Source organism: Diospyros lotus, chromosome 8 (genome assembly GCF_014633365.1).
Source record: "Diospyros lotus cultivar Yz01 chromosome 8, ASM1463336v1, whole genome shotgun sequence".
NCBI classification, from domain to species: domain Eukaryota; kingdom Viridiplantae; phylum Streptophyta; class Magnoliopsida; order Ericales; family Ebenaceae; genus Diospyros; species Diospyros lotus.
In genome coordinates this window covers 33,146,122-33,171,582 of record NC_068345.1, presented here as the reverse complement: position 1 = coordinate 33,171,582, position 25,461 = coordinate 33,146,122, and the positions used below count along the sequence as shown (strand labels likewise).

The 25,461-nt window shown below is 38.3% G+C and overlaps 1 protein-coding gene across 6 annotated transcripts in view; it reads left to right on the top strand.

Annotated features, from left to right (window-relative positions):
* LOC127808030 (uncharacterized) overlaps positions 1-25,461 on the top strand; it is a 51,870-nt gene that overhangs the window by 19,553 nt on the left and 6,856 nt on the right. For all 6 annotated transcript variants that reach the window (XR_008024856.1, XR_008024855.1, XR_008024854.1 and 3 more), the window contains exons 11-21: positions 3,461-3,548; positions 3,675-3,747; positions 3,836-3,931; positions 5,117-5,210; positions 5,656-5,749; positions 5,839-5,922; positions 6,010-6,166; positions 6,452-6,645; positions 15,031-15,075; positions 20,313-20,341; positions 20,443-20,564. Coding sequence is in view for 3 of the 6 variants with exons in the window: in XM_052346335.1 (XP_052202295.1) it covers positions 3,461-3,548; positions 3,675-3,747; positions 3,836-3,931; positions 5,117-5,210; positions 5,656-5,749; positions 5,839-5,922; positions 6,010-6,166; positions 6,452-6,645; positions 15,031-15,075; positions 20,313-20,341; positions 20,443-20,564 (1,076 nt within the window). In the remaining 3 variants the exon portion in view is untranslated. The remainder of the gene's footprint in view (positions 1-3,460; positions 3,549-3,674; positions 3,748-3,835; positions 3,932-5,116; positions 5,211-5,655; positions 5,750-5,838; positions 5,923-6,009; positions 6,167-6,451; positions 6,646-15,030; positions 15,076-20,312; positions 20,342-20,442; positions 20,565-25,461) is intronic.

The window sequence follows — 25,461 nt, the reverse complement described above, 5'->3', positions numbered from 1 at the left end:
TCATGATTCGTGCCAATACTTGAAAGTATTGGATCTGAATGCTCACGAGGGGGAAAGTCAGGGGATATCCTTACATGCGCCTGGTTCGAGAACATCAACATGAATTGTTGCATTTGATCTCGAACCATATTACTGTGCTCCCACATCTCCTCGCGGATTTGGTTGCGCATGTCTCCTTGCAATCAATCCGCCACATCCTCTAGCTTCTTGTCCACCATCATTCCGATCGTATCCTCTATGTTTCCTACTTGCTGTTGCACCTCCATCACCGTAGCAGTTACTTGTTGCAATTGCATCTCCATCTGCTTCATGTGGGTACTGTCAGCCATCGTATCTTAATCTCCGAGAAACGTCGACTAGGAAAGAGCTCTGATACCAATTTGTTAGATTCTTGATCTGACAAAGGAAATTCTCAGTCGCTTGAGAATGATTATCGTCAGTGAATTGAGAGTGTAAGGGGGAAATTAAGAGATCAGAGTGGGAGAAAGAGATAGGAAGGGAACAAGAATTGAGAGGGAAATTGATTTCCAAATTTCATTCAACATGCGGGGTAGGCGTAGATCAGTTGTATTTATACTGATCTATGGCCTAAATGGGTGCCAAAGACGATTATCCCACCCACTTGCCTTACAACTTGCCAGGTAGCATGTTGGAACATTTCTTTAACTATGCCTATCCATGGGCCTTTATTTAAACAAGGCCTATAGCCTACTAATCAAGGCTTACAACCTATTACATAGGTCCCAACATGCAACTAACGTCACAGGTGTCCATGTCGGTAGTGATAAAGCTAGATTTAGGAAGTATTGGAAGAGAAATTTGAACGGGAAAGGGACAACTTGTTTTCTTTATTTGTACGGTCACTCATTTCTTTAAGATAGTAGAGCCCATTCATCTTCTTAGCTAATCCAATTGTTCTCCTCATAACAAAATCTTGAAAAACACAATGCGTAGAGAAGAAGGTGGTTTTGCAATTGAGATCCTTGGTAATTTGAGGAATAGAGATTAGGGTAGTGGATAATTTAGGCACATGTAACACATTTTTCAAAAGAAAGGTAAGGGTCAAATTGACAATAAGTTGGCTGGGAATAGTGATGGAAGAGCCATTGACAATTGTAATTTTTTTGGTACTGGGACAAGGTTTATAGGAATTAAATCGAGTTAGACTATGGGTCATGTGATCAATAGCTTCTGATTCTACAACCCAAGCGCCATAATGGGACACTTTTGAGGCATTAAAGCTATAGGAGACAAGGCAAATACTTGATTGAACCAAGAACACTCATTAGAGGATGGGGTAAGGGAATTAATAAGGTCGCTTAGCTTGTTAATTCCTTCTTTCTTTAGTTTGGATTTTGCATTGCTAAAAGTAGCCTTTTCTTGGGGAGTGTCTTCTCCATTTGTGTAATGTACTTTGCTTTGTTGTTGTCCCTTAAATCCTCTATTTCGACTTAGAACTTGAGCCTTTCTGTGAAGCTTGAAACAATTCTCTCTTGTGTGATGGGATTTTTTGTCGTAATTGCATCGAAGTCCCTCTTGGTTAGGAGATTTAGTGAATTTTTCCCTTTTGTTCTCAATTTTGTTACCAGATCTTGAGTTATTACCCTTAGTTCCATCTTTTGTGGTCCTTGTAGAGATCATAGTCGAACTTTCAACTATTTGGGTGTCAAGCATAAATGACCTGCTTTGCTCGGCCCAAATTATAGAGAAGACTTCACTTAGTGATGACAACTTCTCTTTCCCTGGCACTTGTACCCTAACCTGATCAAACTTGGCATTGAGATGTGCAAACAAGTCAAATATTTTATCCCTCTTCCCAAATTCCTAGAGTGTCTTGGCATCATCATTGCACTTCATCTTAATACCTTGATAATGGCCCATTTCAAGCTAATAACCTTTCATTAGATTATAGTATTTAGTCATCAAGAGTGTACCTGCTTGGTGGTTGATATCCTTGTCTTGATCTCGTAAATAAGGGCTTCATCTTGCACCTTTGAATAGGTTTGACGAACCAATTCCCAAATGAAACTTTGGGTCACTAGGATTCGGTCTTGTTCCATTTAGATGGCTAATCTTTCCCTTTCCCTTTAGGAATGTCTTCACAATTTGTGACCGTTAGAGATAGTTTCTCCCATTCAGTCGATAGGTAGGATTCGTGCTCTGAAGTTCCTTGCAGGACACATTTTATCTTGACTTGAAGGTGGTTCCAAATGAACTTGATGGCATGGTCTCGGAAGTTTCTTTGTTTGGGAAGAGGAACTAAAACAAAGTTTCAGCAATGAAGGGTGGTTATTAGATGAAAGGAAGTGAGGTCAATTGGTAATGTAAGCCGATCAATTTCGGCATGTTTGCTCGGTGAAAGATCCCAGTAGTTTTGATCGGTAATGAAGATTGATTCTAAGCAATGGAGGTTGGTAAAGGGCCCAAGCACAACTGCTCTACTATCATGAAGAAGAAGAATAATTTCTTATATTAATTGATAATACACATTTGTCATTTATACACATAGGAGAAACTATATTTGGTAAGACAATTCCCAAAGAATCAAGAAACTAGTCGTAGGCATTAGGAATGTAATAACAAGAGAAAGAAAGGATTATACAAGATTTCCTTAATAAGGCAATATAGAAGAGTTATTTTAGGGATTTCTAACACATGTGCATAGAGAAGCAACAACATATCTAACCTTAATCCTACTTGTTTGGTTGGTTACATAAATCCTCAATAAAAATATGGTTGGTTACATAAATTCTAGCTCTCCAATCATATCTATCTATGGCCATATCTTTTGTAAGCCCCTTCTAACTCATGCCATACCTAAGAGTTTTCCACCAAGTTTTTCTTTGTCTTCCTTTGCTTCTTTTGTTAAAGACTTCTTCAGTTCCATCCACTCTCCTCAAGAGCCTCGATCTGTCTTCTTTTACATCACCAAACCATCTTAACTTTGTCTCATGCATCTTATCTTCACTAAGACCACTTTGACCTTATGTTCAAGTTGTAAAATGCTTCCCTCTTGTTAATTGTATGCTAAAGCATTGCCCAAATAAAAAAAATCATTTTAAAGCGTCTTTTGAGGTGACAAATACCAAACATTTTTGTTTATCTATTATATATTGTATGGAGAATGTGTGACCCTACTTTGCTAGGTCTCTCTATCTGGACTTGGAGTGGCTTTGCTAATGGCTGTTTTTTTTTTTTTTTTAAAATGGATGGCAACACAATAATGATTCTTCCATAGTGCCTTGTTATCATCAAGTTATTCTTTTACCATTTAATTGTAGGCAATACAATCCAAAAGGTTTTGCAATAAGATGGCTTTTGGTGTTTAAAAATGAGCATTTTTTGCCTGCCTTTATCAGTTCATTTTGATAAGATATATCTTAGATGAGTCCATAATAAGATTTTCTTCTAAATTTTTGTATTCCTTTAACCCAATCTTCCATTGAAATTACTTTTTCAGTTGGACTGGAGATAAGGCTTTAAGAGAGCTCCATGAAGCAAACATTTCACAACAATGCTTCCCTATATTGCAAGAGTGTGCCACAAAGGTAATTTCTTTTAGAAATTAATAGAATTTAGTTTTTTATGGTGCTTGTACTATTTATAAAATTGTTGTGCTAATTTTTGTATTTTTTTCTTTTGTCGGTTTTGCTTTCTTGTTCCTTTCTGTTAAGGCAATCAAAATTGCTTCAGATGCAGAGCCAGAAGTAGCTCATTTAACCAGCATGTCAGCCATGGCACTGGCAGGTTGTTGGAGTTCTGTATTTTTATGTATAAATTGTACTTATCCATTTCCTTTTGATAATTCTGTTGACTGCCTATGACACTTGCACAGGATTGTTTTCTTCACTCAATTACTTTTTTTCGGGAAATGGGGTCCACGTATATGACTATCAGCTTGTATTACGGCGATATATTAAGAAAGATGCTGGTAAGCTGTTAATAATGCTTTTTTTGTGCCTTCAAATTATTGCACCTAGAAGGTTCAATTAAGGAGACTCCGAAGTTCCTTATTTCTTTTGTGGTATCTGTAGCAACTCGGGAAGACATTTTCACTGAGATTATATAGTGCAATTTCAATTAATCAGGATATTCTCTAAATAGCATCTGAAATGTTGTACTAACGAAGTGAAGAGGCATAGCCAATTAGGATGAAAATTGTCTCACCACATGAAGACTTAAGGGACTATTTTCTTCATGTTTTAGTTTTCAGTTATGAATTTTGAATTCATTTTTAATTTTATATTTTGAGTGTCTGTTTTGAGATTGTTGAAAACGTGTTTTTTTTGTCTGTAGTGTTTTTCGCATTTTGAAAATTTTGAGCGTGTTTGTGATGAAAATAATCAAAATGATTTTTTATTGTTTTGAGTCTTCTTTTCAATTTTTTTTCTTGTTTTCGATAATGCATTTTTTAAAATATGAAAGTAAACACATTTTCACTATTTTGGAGAACTAAAAATTGAAAACGGCTTGAAAACAGCAAAGAGAACAAGGTCTAAGCTTCCAGAGTCCTAATTTTTGTCCAGGGATTTGAAAGTTAGTCACATATTGTAGACTTCTAACACATAGAAAGGTAAAGGCATACACTAAGAAGGGCCTGAATTTTTAAGGATGATCAATCAGTTAATTAGGATATTTTGGGATGCCAAACCATACAATCTTTACGTGAAATTTGTTATCCGAGTCTTTAACTGCTCCAGGTGAAAGAATAATTGAACTTGCTGTGCCTTACAATGACTGAAGTGATGCTTGTGTACACTACTTGACTCGAGAAGCTTCTATTGCTTTACAGGAACAACTAAATAGATTTGTCTTCTAGCTCTATTCAAAGTCATATTCTTGGGTAGATTCAGGCAGTGATGTTCTTTCTATTCTGCTCCTTTTTGGTCATTGTTGTCATTTGGGCCCCTTGAACTTGGATGAAGTTTCTCTTTTGATCATCTGAATAGCTTTTGCTGATTTCTCACATAGTATGATGTAGGGAAAAGGCGAAAAAGAGAAAGTTGACACTGTAATAAGATTTGAAGCTTATGTATGCTAGTTCATTATCATTGTCTTCTCTTTGTGTATGGTTTTGGGTATGTTTACATGGTAAATATGGGAAATGTTGCTGCAGGCCAGATGCATAGTTTGAGTTTATGGTGCTTGAATCCAGCTGTTGTCTTCAGAGATATTGCTAATCTTTCTTTATCAGTGATCCTGACGTCCGGGTAAGTATAATCTGTTGTGTATGACTGTAAATGCTAGCTGCTATCATATTTATTAGTTTTATTCTGACAAAGCAATCCTGAGCCTATAGAAAATTGGCTTTTCCACTGCCCAGACTTGCAAAGCTAATGCACTCACTAGCCAAGTAAAACTTCCATGTGGCTGATGGTAGACCTTACCTACCCAGATGGTTGGACTCTACCAGAAGTCTCCATTTGTTACTAAAACATTTCTATCACTTTTGAGTATGGTTGCTAAGTTGTGGGGCTTGGCCATACTATTCCACGCACATGCATGATGCATCTAGCATTAGTGATACTTAAAGCTTCTTGGACAACTAATGGGAAGTCCTATATACGCTATTCTTTTCTGTGAGCCCATATGGTTTCTTTCAGTTCTATTCCTGCAATTAATGTTGTTTCCTTATGTTATATGTGATTGCTATAGGACACTATCGCCTATGAATTCCTTTTCATCTGAACTAGGGGTTCAGTTTGGTACTTGTCTGGAAGCTCCACATGTAATAGATGTCGAATCACAGGTTCTGACGATGTAACTTATGGTGCTTATTGATCAGAGTTGTCGCTATGGCTATTTTTTTGACAGTTTAGTCAAACTTATTGTTTGCAGCTGTGGGCTGCTGTAATCTCTACTGGTCCAGGTAATTATAGATTGAATGCAAGTTATAAGACAGCTGATGCATATGCTTTTCAGGTACTGCTTGGATGCCATTAAGTTCTGGTTAATTGTGATTGTGTCTTTGTCTTCTCGTTCATAAACTTTATTCTGTATTCTTTGAAGGATGCACTGGGTACAGCTTTGGAGAAAATATGCAAGATAGTGCCTGGTGGTTCTCTTATATTCTTCCCTAGTTATAAGTTAATGGAGAAACTATGTAAACGTTGGCATGCAACTGGCCAGTGGTCTAGACTAAATGCTCAAAAATCACTTTTTGTTGGTAAGATATTGACATCTCTCTCCTTTCACGCCTATGGCTACTGTTCTTGAGCTTGTATGCAATATGACTACTACTGTTGTTGAGCTTGTATGCAATACAACTCTACTTCTCACTTGACATATATCATTAGCAAATTTGAGCATTTCATGTGTCTTTTTCTATGGGTGCTGGAGCTACTTAGAATTTTCTTGGCAAGCATAGATTGGCCATTACAGCTTCAATGTCCTTCATTGATATGTTTTTGGTTGGACAGAAAATGGTAATGTCTAGTGTTGTTTGCTTCAGAGCCAATGGGAGGAAGCCAGGATGATTTTGAACATGTTTTAAGGGATTATTATAATACAATTTGTCAAAGCAAAAGGCCTGCTGTTGGAAAAAAGAGAAGGGGCAAAAGACTTGGGCTTAGTAACTGCTATCCAGATGATTGCACAGAAAATTGTAAGGAAGGAGCTGCTTTTCTAGCAGTTTGCAGGGGAAAGGTATAAATACTAAACCCTGTTGCTAAACCCATCTCTTGTTGTTATCATAAACATTTATTTCCTTGAGAAAAACATGAGTGAGGAAATGGTGGAAATGGTTTTTTTTTATCAGCCTTGATGTAGAAATAGTGCAGTAGGTTACTATTAACTTCTTATTAATTAAATACTATATTTTCTCCTTTTCATGCTCAAGCCTATCCAAAGTTGCCAATTTCATTTCTGTTGGACTCTTAAGTTTCCAAGTGGAATTGACATATAAGCTTGATGTTCTATTCTGGAGTAATAACCAGCTAGATACATGCTTCTGAATATGCAATGCACATCAGATAACAAAGAACCATGGGAAATTTGCTATAATGTCTACTAACAGTGAGAGTTATACAACCTTATTGTAATGAGACATGTCTTTTCTCTTTATAAATGCAAACTGGAACCTAGGAAGAAAAGATTGGTTATCTGAAGGACATTTGATTACATAGTTGTCAAAGGTGCAAGGTGCAAATTAGTGCTTGGGGCCTAGGCATGAGGCTCAAGACACATGAGGCGCACATTTATTCAAAATGCTTATAAAATACTTATACACTATGCTTTTCAATATGTATAAGGAGGTAGATGCAAACTCAAAATCATAAATGACAACTAATATTATTACAAAAAAAAAAAAAACAATTAGTTTCTTTTATAATTAGTTTCTTCTAACTTCAAAAGAGATTAGAGAAAAGAAAATATAGCAGAACACACTGTAAGAAACAATTACAGGAAACCATTAGTTTCTTTTAATTTGTTTTGCAATAGAAGAAAGAAAAAAAATTACAGCAGAACACACAACACAAAAAGTCACAGAAAAACAATTAGTTTCTTTTAAATTGCAAAAGAAATTAGAAGAGAGAAAAATATTAGATCACACAATGAAAACATTCGTTTCTTAGCAATTAGTTTCTTCTAAATTGCAACAGAAATTAGAAGAAAGAAGAGAAGAATTAGAGTAGAACACATTAACAAAAAACAGTTACAAGTTACAACATAGAATTAGTTTGTTCTAAATTGCAGAAGTAATTAGAAGAAAGAAACAAAAATGAAGCAGAATGTAGACATGAGCACTTCTCTAGGAAGTGAACATCATTGCCAAAGGATCCCAACAATTGGGAGATCTAACAGACCTTTGGCTTACACTAATAGGTTTGCTTCTCATTGATATACAAGAATATGTAATCAAATCAACAAGAAATAAGATATAAGATGACAAATGGACAATAAATAGAGTTATAACACATATATACAAGACTCGCCTCATGTGTCTTGAGCCTTGTGCCTTGCCTGAGGCGTGTGCCTCAATGGTGATGAGGCACACAAGGCTGCATCTCATGCCTAGGCGCACCTTTGACAGTGATGGTTGCTTATTTTTTGCTTGTATGGAATGGTTAAGGCTTATTTCTCTATATGCCTTGGAAATTTACCAGCATGCATGCACAAATGGTTTTATGCTCTTCATGTTAGGAGTGGGATGTTGTGATGAGCATATTTGTCATCAATGTTAATTTATGATGAGATATGGCAGGCATCTTCCATTGTAAGGCAATGAAAGGGATAGCATTGATACCTTTTTTTGTAGAGGTTTCCATTGGCTAAAAAGAAATTGTGGGGGATTTTTTTTTCTTGATCATAGCAACATTTTCATTATTTGAAGGTGATCCTTTGGCAAGGTAATCATTGTGTGGCTAGTTCCAATTTGTGGTAGTTTGAGAAGTTACGTTCAACAATATATGTATAGGATTCTTTGACACTTTTTGAAAATCATGAAATTGATCCTTTGGCAAGGTAAACTCCCTGATTTGTATAGTTCACTCCTAAGGGGCTCAAATTGTGGGAGATAGACACATGACAGTCATCAAGGGTACCCAAATAGATTTGTTAAATACTATTATTTTATTACCATCCTGTGGATGATAAACATGAACAGCGTAATTGTGTTTGGAAGAGGATCATCATTTCTTGCCACAACCCAATCCCACATAAGTGGTTTAGTGTGGAGGTTTTGGGTATATTACTTGGTTTCATGAACCTATTAGTCACCTTTAACCATCATTTTTGGGTGGTGTCACAAGTGGTATCAGGGCCAACCTAGGACTATTATCGCGTGGATGGGCTGCAGGCCAAGAAAGGGTTTTAAGATTGACTTAGGTCAAATTTAAATATGGGATTTTTGGCTTGGAGAGGACTCAGTGTTTTCCAAAACTCTAAGCGCAAAGGGCCTATAGAGTTTAAGTGCAAAGTGTAAGGCGAAGTGCATGCTTAAGCGAAGTGAAGCGCACATAAATGAAATAGAGTATAAACTATTATAAGCATACAAAACAAAAACTATTATAAAATCAATCATTAATTAAAACAAAATAAGAATGAGGGCTACAAATTTAACAAATTATGAGATACCATTTTTCATTTATATTTTATGTTAGTTTACAAGTTCATACAATCATACAAAAAGCATAAGGAAAAAAATCATCCCTAATTTAGACCTATTCCTAGTCAATCAACCCTTAATTTACATCAATCCCCAAACAAACGATTCCTAGTTTACATTCAACCAACAAATTGTAATTTGCACCAATTAGGAATCAATCATCAATTCCTAATTTATGCCTAATTACATGTTTCCATCAATATTTTTTTCTCGGTAAATACAATCAAGTTTTTTTTTTTATTTTATTGAAATGTAGATATGATTTTATCATATCTTAAACAGTATTTTTGGGTAAGGTCTCCATTCAAGTAGCTGCATCATTGCAAAAATTTAAACTAATCCAACTATTCATGTTTGACCCCCCCCCCCCCCCCCCCCAAAAAAAAAAAAAAAAAAAAGTGTATTTTTGAAGCGCACTTTTTTTGCTATTCAAAGCTTAGGTAAAAGTTCAAATTAAGTGCGCTTAATTGCGCTCAGCAAAGTTACTAAGCTTCACACACAAAAAGCCCTAAGCATGTTGCAATTTGTGCTTAAAGCATGCTTTTTAAACACTAGCGAGGAGGCCAAGAATTAGAGCGGATTTATCATAGCCTAATCTCAAATCAATAGTTTATTGAGGAGTTCTTGGGTATATTACTTAGCTCAATGAACCGGTTAGTTACTTTTAGCTAACATTTTTGGGTGATGACTTTTGGTATTACAAATGGTATTAGAGTCGGCCCAAGAACACTATCAAGCCTTTGCAAGCTAGGAAATTGTTTTGAGATTGGTTTGGGTTGAGAAATGGATTTCTAACCTAGCAAGGATGCTAGGAATTAAAAGGAAGGGGGTTTGTCACAACCCAATCCCACATTAATAGTTTAATCGGGACATCTTTTGTCTATTACTCAGTCACACGAATTGATAAGTCACCTTTAGCTAGCACTTTTTGGTGAGGACTCCCAATGTTACAAGTTACAACTCAATCCCAAATTTGTAATTTGTTGGCAGGTCTTTGGTATATTACTTTGTTTAGTGAATCCATAAATTAGTTTTAGCTAGAACTTTTGGATGTGAACATGTGGTGTTACAAGTGGTATTCAAGCCAACTTAGGATCACTACTGAGTGGGAATGATCCAGGCAATTGTTTTGAGACAGATTGAGATATGGATTTCTAATTTGGGGAAGAATCTAAGAATTAAAAAGAAAGGAGTTTGTCTCAATCCAATCTCATATTGATAGTTTACTAGGGAGGTCTTAGGTATATTACTTGATCTCATTAACCCATAAGTCACCTTCAACTAGGATTTTTTTTGGGGGATCCATGGTGTTGCACTTCCCCATTTCTCAAGAAAATTTGGATGCCACTACCAATTGCTACTTCCACTAACTGCAGTCAGTTGCATAGGACAGGACGTGTAGAGGTTTGCTTTGAATCCAGTTGTTTATTTTGTTCTCACAATGAGTTGATTACTGGATTGATTATGCTGAGAGATATTATTGACAATTGCATGCTATTCTCTCTTTCAATGATCAAGAATTTAATTAAATAGACATTTTCTGAATGAATTTTGGACAATTTGTCATTTACCCACTTTTTTATTTTGTTTATACGTAGGATAAAGGGCCAATTAGGCCCCTCAACTTTTTGATTTTGGTCAGTTCAACTCTTGGATTTTTTTTTCTCAAATTCACCCTTGAACTTTTCGAAATGGTTCTTAGAGAAGAGATAATTGGTTGAATGCTTGAGAGCAAGAGTCTCAGTTTTAATCCATATTTATAGTAATGTGGAACATATTTACAGCAGAAAATTAGGCAAATAATTATGCCTAAAATACAACCTACCAAATCAGCTATACATCAACCTATAAATCAGCTAATCAGTTGGGTCAACTATTCAATAAATACAATATTCAACACTCCCTCTCAAATTGAAGTATACATGTCATATGCACCCAGCTTGGTACATATGTAAGTTATCCTTGGCTTACGAAAGGATTTAGTGAAGATATTGGCTAGTTGGTCTTTAAAGTTCATAAATGCAATGGCGACATCTTTTGAATGAACCTTTTCTCTAACAAAGTGACAATCTATTTCTAAATGTTTGGTCCTTTCTTGAAAATTGGATTAGAAGCAATGTGAAGAGTTGTTTGTCTTTTGTTTCTAAATTTCAGTTCTCAGAGCAATTGCTTCAACCATGAGTTCACTGGTTGCTACTACCATAGCTCGATATGTAGAATTTACACTAGACCTAGCAACCACATTTTGTTTTTTACTTTTTCCATGATACTAAGTTGCCTCCAACAAAGACACAATACCCAGAAGTGGAGTGTCTATCTAATGGCCATCTTGCCTAATCAACATTTAAATAACCAACAACCTGAGTGTGTCCTTTATCTTCATACAATAGACCCAGTGAACTTTTGATGTATCTTAAGATGCAAGTCACTGCATTCCAATGACTGTCACAAACGGAATCCAAAAATTGACTAACACTCACAACAAAATAAATGTTTAGTCCGGTTATCAAGAAATAATTCAATTTCCAAACAAGTTTGTGATACCTACCAGGGTTTGCTAAAGGCTCCCCTTGTCCTAGTAGGAATTTGAGGTTTGGATCCATTGGAGTATCAATAGCCTTTGCATTCATCATGCTTGTCTCTTCTATTATGTCTAAGGCATACTTTCTTTGTGAAATGGCAATGCCAACACTCAATTGGGCCACCTCAATGCCCAAAAGATACTTTAGGTTATCCAATTCTTTGGTTTGAAAGTGATGAACAAGGTGTTGTTTTAGCTTTTTGGTTGCCCTCTTGGTCACTAGTTGTAATAATGATATCATCCACATAAACCACTAGATGAATGCAAAGATTGAATAAAAAGTGGGAATAAAATATTGAGTGATCAGCTTCACCGTGAGCCATGCTAAACTGTTGTACAACCAAGCTGAATTGTCCAAACCACGTCCGTGGAGATTGTTTTAGGCCATAGAGCGATCTCTGGATTTGACATACCAATCTAGACTCCCATAGAGCAGCAAAACTTGGAGGTTGCTTCATATAAACCTCTTTGCACAAGTTGCTATGGAGGAAGGCATTTGTAATATCCAATTGAAGGAGAGGTCAACGATGAATGACAACCACGGTGAGAAAGAGGTGAATAGAAGCAATCTTGGTCACTGGTGAGAAAATATCATCATAATCAAGGCCAAAGATTTGGGTATGATGCCCCTTAGTAAACAAACGAGCTATGGGATGATCAATTTGACCAGTGGGGCTGACTTTAATGATATAGACCCAGCATAAACCAAGTTAGTGTTCTAAAATGCGGCCTAGGCAGCAAAGAGGCGCTAGGCGGCCCCTGGCCACCGTGAGTTCCTCCAAATCGACCCTTTAGGCGTCGGCCCAATTAATCGGGCTCGAGCAGCTCCTAGGCGGCCGATGTGGCCGCCCAGATGTGGTTTGGGCTCGAGACCTCACCCGACTCCATTAGTGATGATCGTCGCCGCCACCGTCGCCGCCACCGTTGGACAGGGATTGGAACAACCTTCGGACTTACTTGTGATAACACAACAACGGTCCGATTGGCATTGGCGAGGGGCAACAATGTGATCGAAGGAGGCAGACAGTCCGATTGGCAATGGCGGGGGGCATCGATGTGCTCGAAGGAGGCAGACAGTCCGATTGGCAATGGCGGGGGGCATCGATGTGCTCGAAGGAGGCAGACGGTCCGATTGGCAATGGCGGGGGCAACGATGTGCTCGGAGGAGGTAGGTTAGAGAGAGAGCATCGTGAAATTTTTAGGTGGGGGGGGAGAGTGAGAACGCGTTGAAATTTGAGGTGGGGTGGAGGAAAGAAAGAATATATTAAGATAAAAAATAAAAAAAATATTAAATTTTCTAGGCGGCGCCTGCCGCCTAGCGCCTTTTAGAACACTGACCAACAGTAGATTTTTTCAGGTGGTAGCAGAACTAGTTGTTGGGCTCCCTAGAACTGTAGAAATGCATTATAATCAGCTGTTGATATGGAAACTTTAGAGTTTGACTTCTTGATAATTCTGGACCATATCCCTATGAATTATCAATGTGAGCGACATTTGCAAAACGTGAAGGTCTCCCATGCAAGGAAAAATACTGAACCTTAGTGTGACCAATTTTGTTGCAATAAGTACATTGAGGATGAGGGCCACGATTGCAGCTTTTGCCACGATCTTCTTTGTCATTTGTTTGAGATGCTAGAATAGGGGACTTGACAGAAGTGGTCTCAGTTAGAGGGACAAGAAGTTCAAATAGACAGAATAGCTGTGAGGATACATCATCTAAGGTTTGAATGAGGGAACTAGCTAGAATTTGATTTTGAATAGGCTCAAGCTCTGGTGGCAAACCAAAGAGTGCAAGAACCATAAATAGCTTCCCTCATTGTGCTAATTGTTCCTCTGCATTGGTGGAGACTTGCCTCATTTCATTGAATTCTTGCATAAAAGTTTCAAGTTTACCTAAGCAGGTTTGCATATCCATGTCCTGCTTCTTCAAGCTAATCATGTTGGAGACAATTGTGTAAAAACAAGAGACATCATTAGCATACAATTTTTGGGCTTTCTCCCAAACATCATAGCAGGTTTTGTATGCCCAATATTGGACTGCAAGTAAGCAGTCAATGGACTGCCAGAGAGCTCCACATAATTGAGTGTCATTCTTCTTCCATTTTGGACGCTCTGCATCAGGAATATCTCCAGCTTGCTTGGTCAAGTGATCTTCATGTCCTTGGCTCAACAGCAGTAGCCCAGGATAGATAATTAGCAGCACCCAATAATTTTTCAGAGGTAATGACAGTGTAAAAACAGAGGTGAAAGTGGGAGAATTCATTGCTATGTCAGAAGTAACCTTTGTGGATGTCATAATGAGAGGACAGACCTGGTTTGAGACGTTAAAGTGTAAATAACCACAAAGTAATGACTGAAACAGGCTGGAAAAGGGCTGAAGACACAAACTGGAGCCCGCTTGCAGAAGGAAGGGGTGGTGCGTGACAGCGCGTGACAAGTTCTCTGGACATGAGATTTCAGGAATAGGCTGACTGGAATTTTCTGATGCACACCAGAACTAAGATTCTCAAGAGGCAATGAACCATGGCGGAGCACAGTGGGAAAGAGAAGAAAGGTATCGCTGGAGGGATGACACGGTGTGAAAGAATTTTCTCACACTTGTTCTGATACCATGTGAGAGGAAAGAATTGGCTAAATGCCTGAGGGCAAGAGTCTCGGTTTTAATCTATATTCATAGTAATGTGGAACATATTTACAGTAGAAATTAGGCATAGAATTATGCCTATAAATCAGTCTATCAAATCAGCTATACATCAGCCTATAAATCTGCTAATCAGCCTGGTCAACTATACAATAAATACAATATTCAACAGGTTCACTTTACCCTTGAAAATTGAATTGTTAGTTGTTTTTTTGGGACTCAAATTCACCCCTAAATTAGCCCATTTGAAAAGTTTAGGGATGAATTTGAGCCACCAAGAAGTTCAGGAGCTAAATTGATCTAAATCAAAAGGTTCAATGGGTAAATTGGCCTTCTTTTCCCTCATTCATATAATTGTCTCGCTCTTGAAGCTTGTGAAATTCACAATTCCATCCTGGCAGTGCTAGAGTCCTTTTCTGTTTTTGGTTCTCTTCATTTTGAATTCTCTAGATGACAATGCTTTGTATTCTCTATAAGTTGTTTTCAGAATTAAAATTTTTATGCTAGTATTTGAGGCAGTTATCCTGAGCATCCAACAAGTAATTCTTTTGGAACTTTTTTGAGTGCAGCAATCTTTCTTGATAACCAACTTATCTTGCATACTGGTAGTTAAATATGATATATGTAAACATCTCACTGATCATCTTAATCTGGTTAAGGAGGATGGCTTTGTTTTGATATTCTGTATCTCAAATTTTGCAGGTTTCAGAAGGAATTGACTTTTCTGATGAAAATGCTAGAGTGGTTGTATCCTTCGCTGATTTTATTTATCTGCCTCTTAGTCACAGATTATCTTTGGCTGAAAGAGATTCTCCACCTGCTAGTTTTAAAGTTTCAGATTCACTTTTAAATGACATTTACTGATGAGAGAACCAATGATAGTCTTCAATACACAACATTTTTTTCTGTTTATCTCTGAAAGTATTATGACATAGGACAAAACAGCCTTACACAGGAGGTCTGGAATAAATATAGCTACCCGCCAGTGAGGTTAAGGCATGCATTAGAATCAGGAATGAAAAATACCTCAATTCATTATTTGGGAGGCCAACCCCGAGAAAGTCAACTTAAATACAGAATAGAGCATTGTGCTCAGTTTAGTCACCCAAGCCTAACCGCCTAACAGCCAATTAATCAACTAACAGCCAACTACAACAAACAATACAATAGGAAATGAGATAAAACACACTAAATTTGATACTCCCCCTCAAGATGGACTGTGATCAACCATCTTGGCCAATATATGAGGTAGTTGTGGTGTTGGTAAAGGCTTGGTGAACATGTTAGCCAATTGATGAGTAGAGCGAATAGGCATTAGCTTGAAAACACAAGCCTGCAATTTGTCTCGAACAAAATGATAATCCAACTCTATGTGCTTGGTGTGCTCATGGAAAATTGAGTTGGATGCAATATGAACCGCAGACTGATTATCACAAAATAAGAGCAGGAGTTATAGGAGAAACTTGCAAATCAGCAAGAAGTTGATGCAACCATACAACCTCACTGGTTGTAGAAGCAAGAGCCCTGTATTTAGCCTCAGCAGATGAGCGAGACACGGTGCTCTGCTTCTTAGCCCTCCAAGAAATCAGATAATCACCAAGGAAAACACAGAAGCCTGTGATAGAATGTCTAGTGTCTAGACAAGAACCCCAATTAGTATCTGAGAAGGCCCATATTTGCAAAGAAGAAGTAGAAATGAGCAGTCCTTGTCCAGGAGAGGCCTTAAGATATCTCAACAAATGATGTGTTGCATCAAGATGAGGCTTCCTAGGCTTAGAAACATACTGACTAAGCTTATGAACAACAAATGTGATATCAGGGTGAGATATAGTCAAATAAAGCAACCGGCTAATGAGTCGTCTATAGGCAGAGACATCCTTAAGTAAATCACCCTTAGTAGAACACAACTTAACATTAGGGATCATGGGAATTATAACCAGTTTGCTAGATAAGAAACCCGTATCCTCATGAAGTTGTAAGGTATAGTGTCTCTGGGATAAGAAAATACCTTGATTAAATTGAGCAATCTCAAGTCCAAGGAAATACCGTAGACATCCAAGATCCGTAAGCTTGAATTGACCATGAAAAAAACCCTTAAGAGAGGCTAGAGCATCAGCATCTGAACCCGTTATGATGATATCATCAACGTATACAAGTAAGGCCACAAATGATGAACTAGCACCCTTAGTAAAAAGAGAATAGTTTGATTTAGACTGAAGAAAACCATACTTAAGGAGGGCAGTAGAAAACTTGGAAAACCATTGCCTGGAAGCTTGTTTTAAGCCATAGATGGACTTATGGAGTCTACACACCAATCTCTCCCCCTCAAGAGGAGCAACAACCCGAGGCTTATACCCAAGTGGAAGGTCTATGTAAATCTCCTCAAAAAGATCTCCATTGAAAAAGGCATTATTGACATCAAGGTGGACAAGAGGCCACTTATGAATAGTAGCTAGGGCTAAGAGGACTTTAATTGTAGCTAGCTTGGCTACAGGGGAAAAAGTATCAAAGAAATTCAAACCATATTGTTGCGTGTACCCCTTAGCTACTAAACAAGCCTTATGCCTCTCCATGGACCCATTTGATTTATATTTAATTTTATACAGCCACTTACACCCAATGGCATGCTTGTCTCGAGGCAAAGTAGTAATAGTCCAAATATCATTAAGATACATAGCATCCAACTCTGCAACCATGTCATCCCTCTAGTGAGCATAGTGCACTGCTTGATGGTAAAATTGAGGTTCAAAGTTGGAGGAAATGTCTATGTGAAGGTGACAAGGCAGAGTAAGAAATAAAATGATCTAAGGGATATGAGGATGTTGTAGGAGGAAGTGGAGTTTATGTTAACAAATGGCAATGAAATCTTGAAGATAAGAGGGAGGTTTAGTGACCCTAGTGGATCGACGAGTGGAAGGAGCAGGATCACTAGGACAAGGAACATGCTCAATAGGAGAAGAAATCTCAATTAAAGAGGTAGGGTCATGTGCAGGTGTGGTGGAAGTAGACACATCAAGAACAGGTCGAGGTAAAACCAAATCAAAGAAAAGATCCACAATTGCATTAGAAGAAATGATGGAGTGAAAAGGGAAAACATCCTCATGAAACATAACATCACGAGAAAGAAAAAATTTCTTTGTGGCTATCTCATAAAGCTTGTAGCCTTTCATACCAGGGGGATAACCAAGAAAAATGCATGTTGTGGCTCTGGGAGTAAATTTTGATTGGTGAGAAGGCAACGTGGAAGCAAAACAAAGGCTACCAAACACTCTAAAGGAATCATAATCCACTAGTGAATGATAAAGGAGTTAATAAGGAGATTGATGGTTCAAAAGAGGAGCAGGAGTCCTATTTATTAAGAATGTGGCAATGAGAAGACATTCACCCCAAAATTGAATAAGTACACGAGATTGAAATAACAGTGCCCTAGCTACACTAAGGAGGTGTTGATGCTTACCTTCTATCACTGAATTTTGTTCATGTCTTTCTACACAAGAAAACTAATGTATCACCAACTTTAAACTAAAAAAATCATGGAATTTCAGTTCAGGTGCATTATCTGACCTAAATTTCTTCACCCATGTGTTAAATTGTGTCTCAACCATAGAGAAAAACTTGGAAACGATATCCCTAGCTTCTGATTTGTGCCTCATCAAGAATTCCAAGTGAAACATGTATAATCATCAACCAAAGTAAGAAAATACTTGTAACCAGCATGAGTAGGAACCTCATACAGACCCCAAGTGTCACAATGGACAAAATCAAAAGCGCTAAGAAAGATGATTATTAGAAAGAAATGACAACCTCCTTTGCTTAGCTAAAGGGCATACCGAACTAGAAACACCTTCATCATCCTTATATCTCAACAAAGATTTCAGTTTTTCCAACTTTTGAAAAGAAATATGTCCAAGTCTACTATGCCAAGTATGTTTGCTTACAACATGAGCCACAATAGTAGTAGTATTAGGATTACAAGTCAAAGAATCCGCATCAACGACATACAAGCCTCCATGAAGACTACCCTTGCCAATCATCTTCGAAAGATGGACAGCCTGAATGTCACATGAATGAGAAAAGAAACTGAGGCTCACATCATTTATCTCTACTAGTGCACTCACAGAAATCAAGTTAAACTTGAATTGAGGCACATACAAAACATTCTCTAGCATCATATATGGACTAGGTATCACAATCCCTATACATGTCACAGATAATTGAGATTGATCTGGTAGTGTAACAAAGACATCCTTAACAAGTCTCAACTGATGAAAGGAGGATTTATTGAAACATACATGATTTGTAGCCCTTGAGTTTATTATCCAATACCTAGAATGATTAAGTACTGGACTAACCAAAATGGAAAAATAGATACTTGATGCTTGATCTTGAGGAGCATTAGGTTCTACCCTGGTCTTTGTTGCACCAAAATGAGTATTCATCATGCTCAACAAATGAAGGTACTGTGTAGGGTTTAAAGACTGCATAAATTCCCCTATGACCTGATTGCTATAAGCACTATTATGGCCTTTAGATACCTTACAACATTGGAGTTTAATTGATTAGAGTTTAGGTGATCAAGGCTACTACTGCTAGGGTTCCTTTGGCAACTTGTAGCATTTCTCAATAGGGTGGCCATGATATCCACAGTGTGTGCATATAGGCCTATCCTTCTTCTGAAACCTATTGTGGCTAGCCTTACTCATATCATGCTTAACATTAAACAAAACAGGATCCCCAGCATTAACAACAACATTCCTTTGTTTTTCCTCTTGAGAAATTAAGGCAAAAAACTTTGTTAATAGGAGGATGAGGATCCATTAAGAGCAACTGACCTCGTACTTGAGCAAAAGATTCATTTAACCCCATAAAAAACGATATAACATACTCCATTTGATGGTGATCTGCAAGTGCCTTAATACCATCACAAGTACAATTGCCACAACTATGTGCAGGTCTAAAATTACCAAGTTCATCCCAAATAGTTTTAAGCTTGGTAAAGTACACACTTACAAACAAAGAACCTTGAGTAAGGTTCATCAATTCTCGCCTCAATTGGAAAACCCTAGGGTCGTTGCTTTGTTGGTACCGTTCCTTGAGATCGATCCATATATCTCGTGTCGATTCGAAGTATATTACACTTGCCGAGATCTCCTTAGACACAAAATTGAGTATCCATGAGATAACAATATTGCTATTTCTAATCCAAGCATTGAGAAGAAATTCATCGCTTGTTGGATGTTGGATCGAACCATTTATGAACCCTAACTTGTTCTTCACGAACAAAGCTATCATCATTGAATGACTCCAGGAGACATAATTGTCCCTTGTCAATGGTTGGGAAGCCAGAAAAAGACTGGGACTATCCAAATGGTGTAAAAAGTAAGGACTGGATCCGTCGTCGATGGCGGAATTGCTCATCGACGCGGAGGACAAATCTGGATTTACAGTCGCCGTTGAATAATAATGGATGAACGATTGAATTTGAAACAAGAAGAATAACACACTTTGAACAAAGAAGCGTGTTGTGCGATTTATCTGTTTGTTGGAAACCTGTTGGAGACGGCGGAGCAAATCAACAGAAGAAAATGAGCTTATTGCTCTGATACCATATTAGAATTATGAATGAAAAATACCTCAATTCATTATCTGGGAGGCCAACCCCGAGAAAGCCAACTTAAATACAGAATAGAGCATTGCGCTTTGTTTGGTCACCCAAGCTTAACTGCCTAACAGCCAGTTAATCAACTAACTAACAGCCACAACAAACAATACAATAGGAAATGAGATAAAACACACTAAATCTGATAGCATGCTTACCCTTGTACATGGTTAGTTGCTTTCTTGGGTTGTACCTTGTAGAGGTATATATATACCTAACACATGAATAAAATATTCAATACTTTTTGTCTCTTCCTCAAAATAATCCTAATCTTTGGCACTCATCTAAATGGTTGTTTAATGTTGTGTATTCTTAGCTATTTCAGATAATTGTGGGGATTCCTTTTCCTAATATGTAAGTGCTTCCACCATTTCTTTTATTTCTTTTTTGATCAATTTGAACTTAACAAATATGAGTTACTCTTACATAATGATATGATTCAATTTTATTCCCAGAAATGATATTCAAGTTGTTCAAAAGAAAAGGTATAATGACACATATAAATCATCTAGACACCTCCTTAGTGGAAATGAGTGGTATTGTCAACAAGCCTTCCGAGCTCTCAATCAAGCTGCAGGTACATTTTGCTATTTTTGCTAACTCCAAGCTGGTGATGTGCATTTCTTTTAGTGGGGTTTTTTGGGAAGGAGGGGAAGCTATTTTTACTATTTTATCAAATCTTCTGACCTTGGACAAGCTAGTAAGCTAGTTTGTGGAGCCTGCATTAAGTACTCCTTTAACACTGTTCTTCCTGTCCATTATCTATTGCATTCCAATTCTCCACCCCCCTTTTGGGTGGTGGCGGTGGAGGGCGTGTTATGAGTTAAGGTAGACGCTAAAACACGACAGAAGACAAAATCAAATGTCTTAGTGATTCCCAGAGAAGTTTTACCTTTATAGGGCAAAGAAAAAGTGCAGTTGATGAGGATGTCAGAATCAATTCCCTTTTTTGACCACCAACAGAGCTGCAACAAGTTAATGTCACGTACCAAGGGTAGCTATGTAATTGTGCCTCCTATAATCTGTCATGGATATTTTCTCTTTTGTCTTTTGTCTTTTTGTCCTATAACTGAGCCGGTTACAAATTTGTTATACTGCACATGGTAGTAGCTGTGAGCCTATATATAGCGCCATATCACGAGGATGGATTATCCATGAATGAAATTGACTGGATATTCTCTCTAATTCTCTCCTATCTTCTTCTCTCCCCCTTTCTCTATCTTTTTCCCTTCTTTCTCTTAATTTTCGTTGATTTCCCCTTAAATACCTCTTGTCAGATTCAGTAGTCGGACAATTGGTATCAGAGCCAGGCGATCCCCGGCCCTTTATTCGGCGACCACTAGGCGAAGACAATCGGTTACATCGATCAGTTGTTTCGGTGAGTAGTTAAGTAGAAGAACACGGTGATGGAAGAAGGGACCCGGATGAAACAATTGGGGTCGCGGTTGGATGTGATGGAGATGGGTGTCCGTCAAAACTAGGAGTAGATAGAGGAGAGGTTTGAGACGATGGAACTTGGCCTCCGCTAGACTCAAGAGGAGATTAGTTGAGGTTGCGCAGAGACAATGGCAGTAGAGAGGAACCTGCGAGAAGATTTCTCCCACCTTTGGGAGGAATTTTCGGGTTTCGGATAACAAATAATTATAGTGTTGGCCTTGTTCTCCAAGCTTCCGAATGCGAGCCTGTTGACGAATTTTTCGTCGATGAGCAATCTAGCTCCAATACTCACGGGGGGCCAAACCGGGCATCGCACTCCAGACCAGGTGGAGATAGAGGAGCAATCGAAGTTGATGCCGGAACCCATGACGAGAGGCACTGAGGTCCATCATAATTCGATTCCTGTGTCAAGACTCGACATTTCGGTGTTCGAAGGAGACAAACTGAGATGGTGACTTCGCAGGTGCAAACGAGTTTTTTTATCAATACGGAGTGGCAAAGGAGCAGAAGGTAAACGTAGCAGCGGCATACCTCAGCGACATCGGAGATATATGGTTCCAGGGATGAACGATCCTAAGTTGGCCGAAGTTTGTAGAGGGTTTATGTAGGTAGTTCGGAGAAAGGAAGATGGTGGACATTATAGAAGAATTTAATAAAATGAAGCAAGAAGGATCGGTGGATGAGTATCTTGATAGGTTTGAAGAACATAAGGCAGTGATAGATGTCGCTTACCTCATGCTGGACGAACCCTACTCCGTATCCAGCTTTATCAGTGGGTTAAATGAGGAGTTACGACCGGTAGTCAAGATAAAGCAGCCCACCACCATTAATCGGGCTGCAGAGAAAGCCAAGCTGCAAGAGTTAGGCCTAGAGGTGATTTTCAAGAAACAGAGAATGGTAACAAGGGGTTTAAACACGAGCAACCCACAAGTGGGAAGCGGAGGGGGGTTCAAGGGGACTAGCTCGGTCCCACAGAAAGGACATATGATGCCCAAAACTACCCAAAATCCAGCTCATGTGAAGTCACTGTCCTTGGAGCAAAAAAGGCAGCTAGGATTATGTTTTCGTTGTGGGGAAAAGTATGGGCACCAATTGCTTCATATGGAAGGGCTTGAAGAAGGGGAAGTGGAAGTAGCAGCTGATGATTCTCATTGATAGCGGAAGCACGCACAACTTCTTGGATGAAGCTACAGTTGAGGATTTATAATGCCCAACACAAGAGACACTTCATTTTTCGGTGACTAGCTAATGGCAACAAAATGCTGAGTACGTTGAGGTGCCAAGAGTTTAAGTGGACAATGCAAGGGGAAGAGTTCATTGCAGATTTGCTAATTCTAAAGTTGGGTGGCTGCAACATTGTACTTGGAGTAGATTGGATGGGGACGGTAAGCCCTCTAATCTTTGACTTTAATAAATTAGAAGTTACTTTTGAAAAAAAAGGGAAGAGGCTGACATTGACAAGAAGTGAGGAGACTGGAGAATGCAAGGTGTTGACAAGAAAGAAGATGTAGAAACTAATACAACAAGGGGAGTCCTTGATAGCTCAATTTGCACTTCATATATGCAGTTGAGATAGAGGGGGGCAAGGAAGAGGGAACCAAGGAGGCAACAACCAGCTTGGAGGGCAGCCCATGGCCAACAATGTCTTTCACTCTGAACTCACTCACTAAGGTACAATCTTGCGATTCCCTACACTCACTGTTGAATGAATCTGAGGATGTATTTGCAGAACCCTCAACCCTACCTCCAACCCGTTTCCTTGATCATGCCATACACTTGAAACCTAACACTGATCCTATCAACATCTGAGCCTATAGGTATCCTCCAAAACAAAAGGCTAGGATAGAAAAATTAGTGAACGAAATGCTGTCTAAATCCATCATTCAGCCAAGTTAAAGCTTGTTTGCCTCCCCTATCCTATTAGTTAAAAAGGAGGGTACATGGCGATTTTGCGTAGGTTACCATCAATTGAACTCCATCACTATCAAAAACAAATTTCCTGTTAAAACCGAGACTATGATCTCTCAAGAATCACTCAAGAACCTCACCGAATTCAAACCAATATTGAATACTGAAAGTAGAAAATAAAAACAGAATTAAAAGTAGAGAAACCAAACCAGATTGCAGCACACAAGATATACCCTGGTTCATGCCATTTTCATGGCACTACATCCAGCAATCCAAGAAGCAATCAATCCACTAGAAACAAATCAGAAACCAGTACAAGAATACCCCTCTTTCACTCTACTTTGCCTCTCAAATACAATACTCTAATGAAGACAACAAGAACTAGAATCACACAGCTCTTAATCTCGTCTCTCACTGTATCCGAACCCAAGGAATAAAAGATATGAATGAATGATGATAAAAACTGGCCTCCGCACCCTTCTATTTATAGACTAAGGGAGGCGAAAATATAAAAGGGAAATAACTAACTTTATAAAAGTCAAATCTACCCTTAATAAAACAATTAGTTACATTTATGTCCTATTAACTAACTGCTGCCAAATCATCATTATTTCTTCCTGATTTCTTCAATAAATCCAGCATGTAATTACTTTAGGCAAAATAGTAACATTTCCCATTCCAATTATTGAAGATTTACTTGATGAACTAGTTGGAGCCACAATTTTTCAAAACTCGACCTAAGATTCGGGTACCATCAAATCTGGATGAGACCTAAGGATGTGCACAAAACAGCCTCCAGGACTTGTCAAGGGTTTTATGAATTTTTAGTATTGCCCTTTGGCTTGACTAATGCCCCCTTTAACATTTCAAGCCTTGATGAACCACATCTTTAGTCCTTACCTTAGGAAAGTCATCCTTGTGTTTTTCAATGATATCCTAATTTATAGCTCATCCCTGAACCAACACTTAAACCATTTGAGGGTAGCTTTTGAAATTCTCAAATCCAATCAATTGTTTGTGAAGGGATTCAAGTGTACCTTTGCTAAGGCAAAAGTGGAGTATCTAGGCCATGTAATCACATGAGAAGGGCTGAGTACAGACCCTAAGAAGATTGCAACCATGTTGGAGTGGCCAAAACCACAATCAGTCAAGGAGTTATGGGGTTTTCTAAGCCTGGCGGGGTATTAAATGAGGTTTATTAGGAACTATGGAATTATTAGTAGGCTACTGTTGGATTTACTCAAGAAGAATAACTTTGGCTAGAATAGCAACGCAGGAGAAACATTTCAAACCTTGAAAGAGGCAATGACGCATGCCCCAATATTGGCCTTGATTTTTCAAAGCCCTTTATCTTAGCAATAGATGCTTGTGATTCAAGGGTGGGTGTTGTGTTGGTGTACGAAGGTAAGCCTTTGGCCTTCTTAAGTCAAGCTCTAGCTCTGAAACACTTGAGTTTGAGCATATATGACAAGGAGTTGTTGGCAATCCTAATAGCAATAGAAAAATGGAGATATTATTTGGAAAGCCATCAATTAAAGTCTCAAGTTTCTGTTACAGTAGAGGCTACATACGCAGCTGTTGGAAAAAAAAAAAAAGTGTGTAAGCTGCTTGGGTTAGACTATACAATATAATATCAAAAGGGAAAGGAAAACACAGCAGCTAATGCACTATCTCGAAGGGAAGAGGGGGTGTTTGTCACGCATTATTAGCTCTGATTAAGGAAATTCTGCAAGTTATGAGCAATCCACGGGTAAAAGATATCATCTCATGATTGGCGGCTCACCCTTTAGATTTAGTTGATTATACCTTAATAGCGAGGTTATTGCAATACAGAGGAAGGTTGGTGATAGGAGATGAAACCTTCTCAAGGAGAGGATCCTTCATTCGCTACACGATTCTCCTATAGGGGGACACTTAGGTTTGAATGTTACCTACAATAGGGTAAGACAACTGTTTTATTGGCCATGGCTTAAGCAAGATGTGACTACTTATGTCTTGAAGTGCTCCACTTGCCAGCACTGTAAGCATGAGTAGATTTCTTATCTAGGGTTGCTCAGCCACTCAACATACTGGAACAAGCATGGGAACAAATTTACATGGATTTTGTGGAAGGGTTACTTAAATTGGAG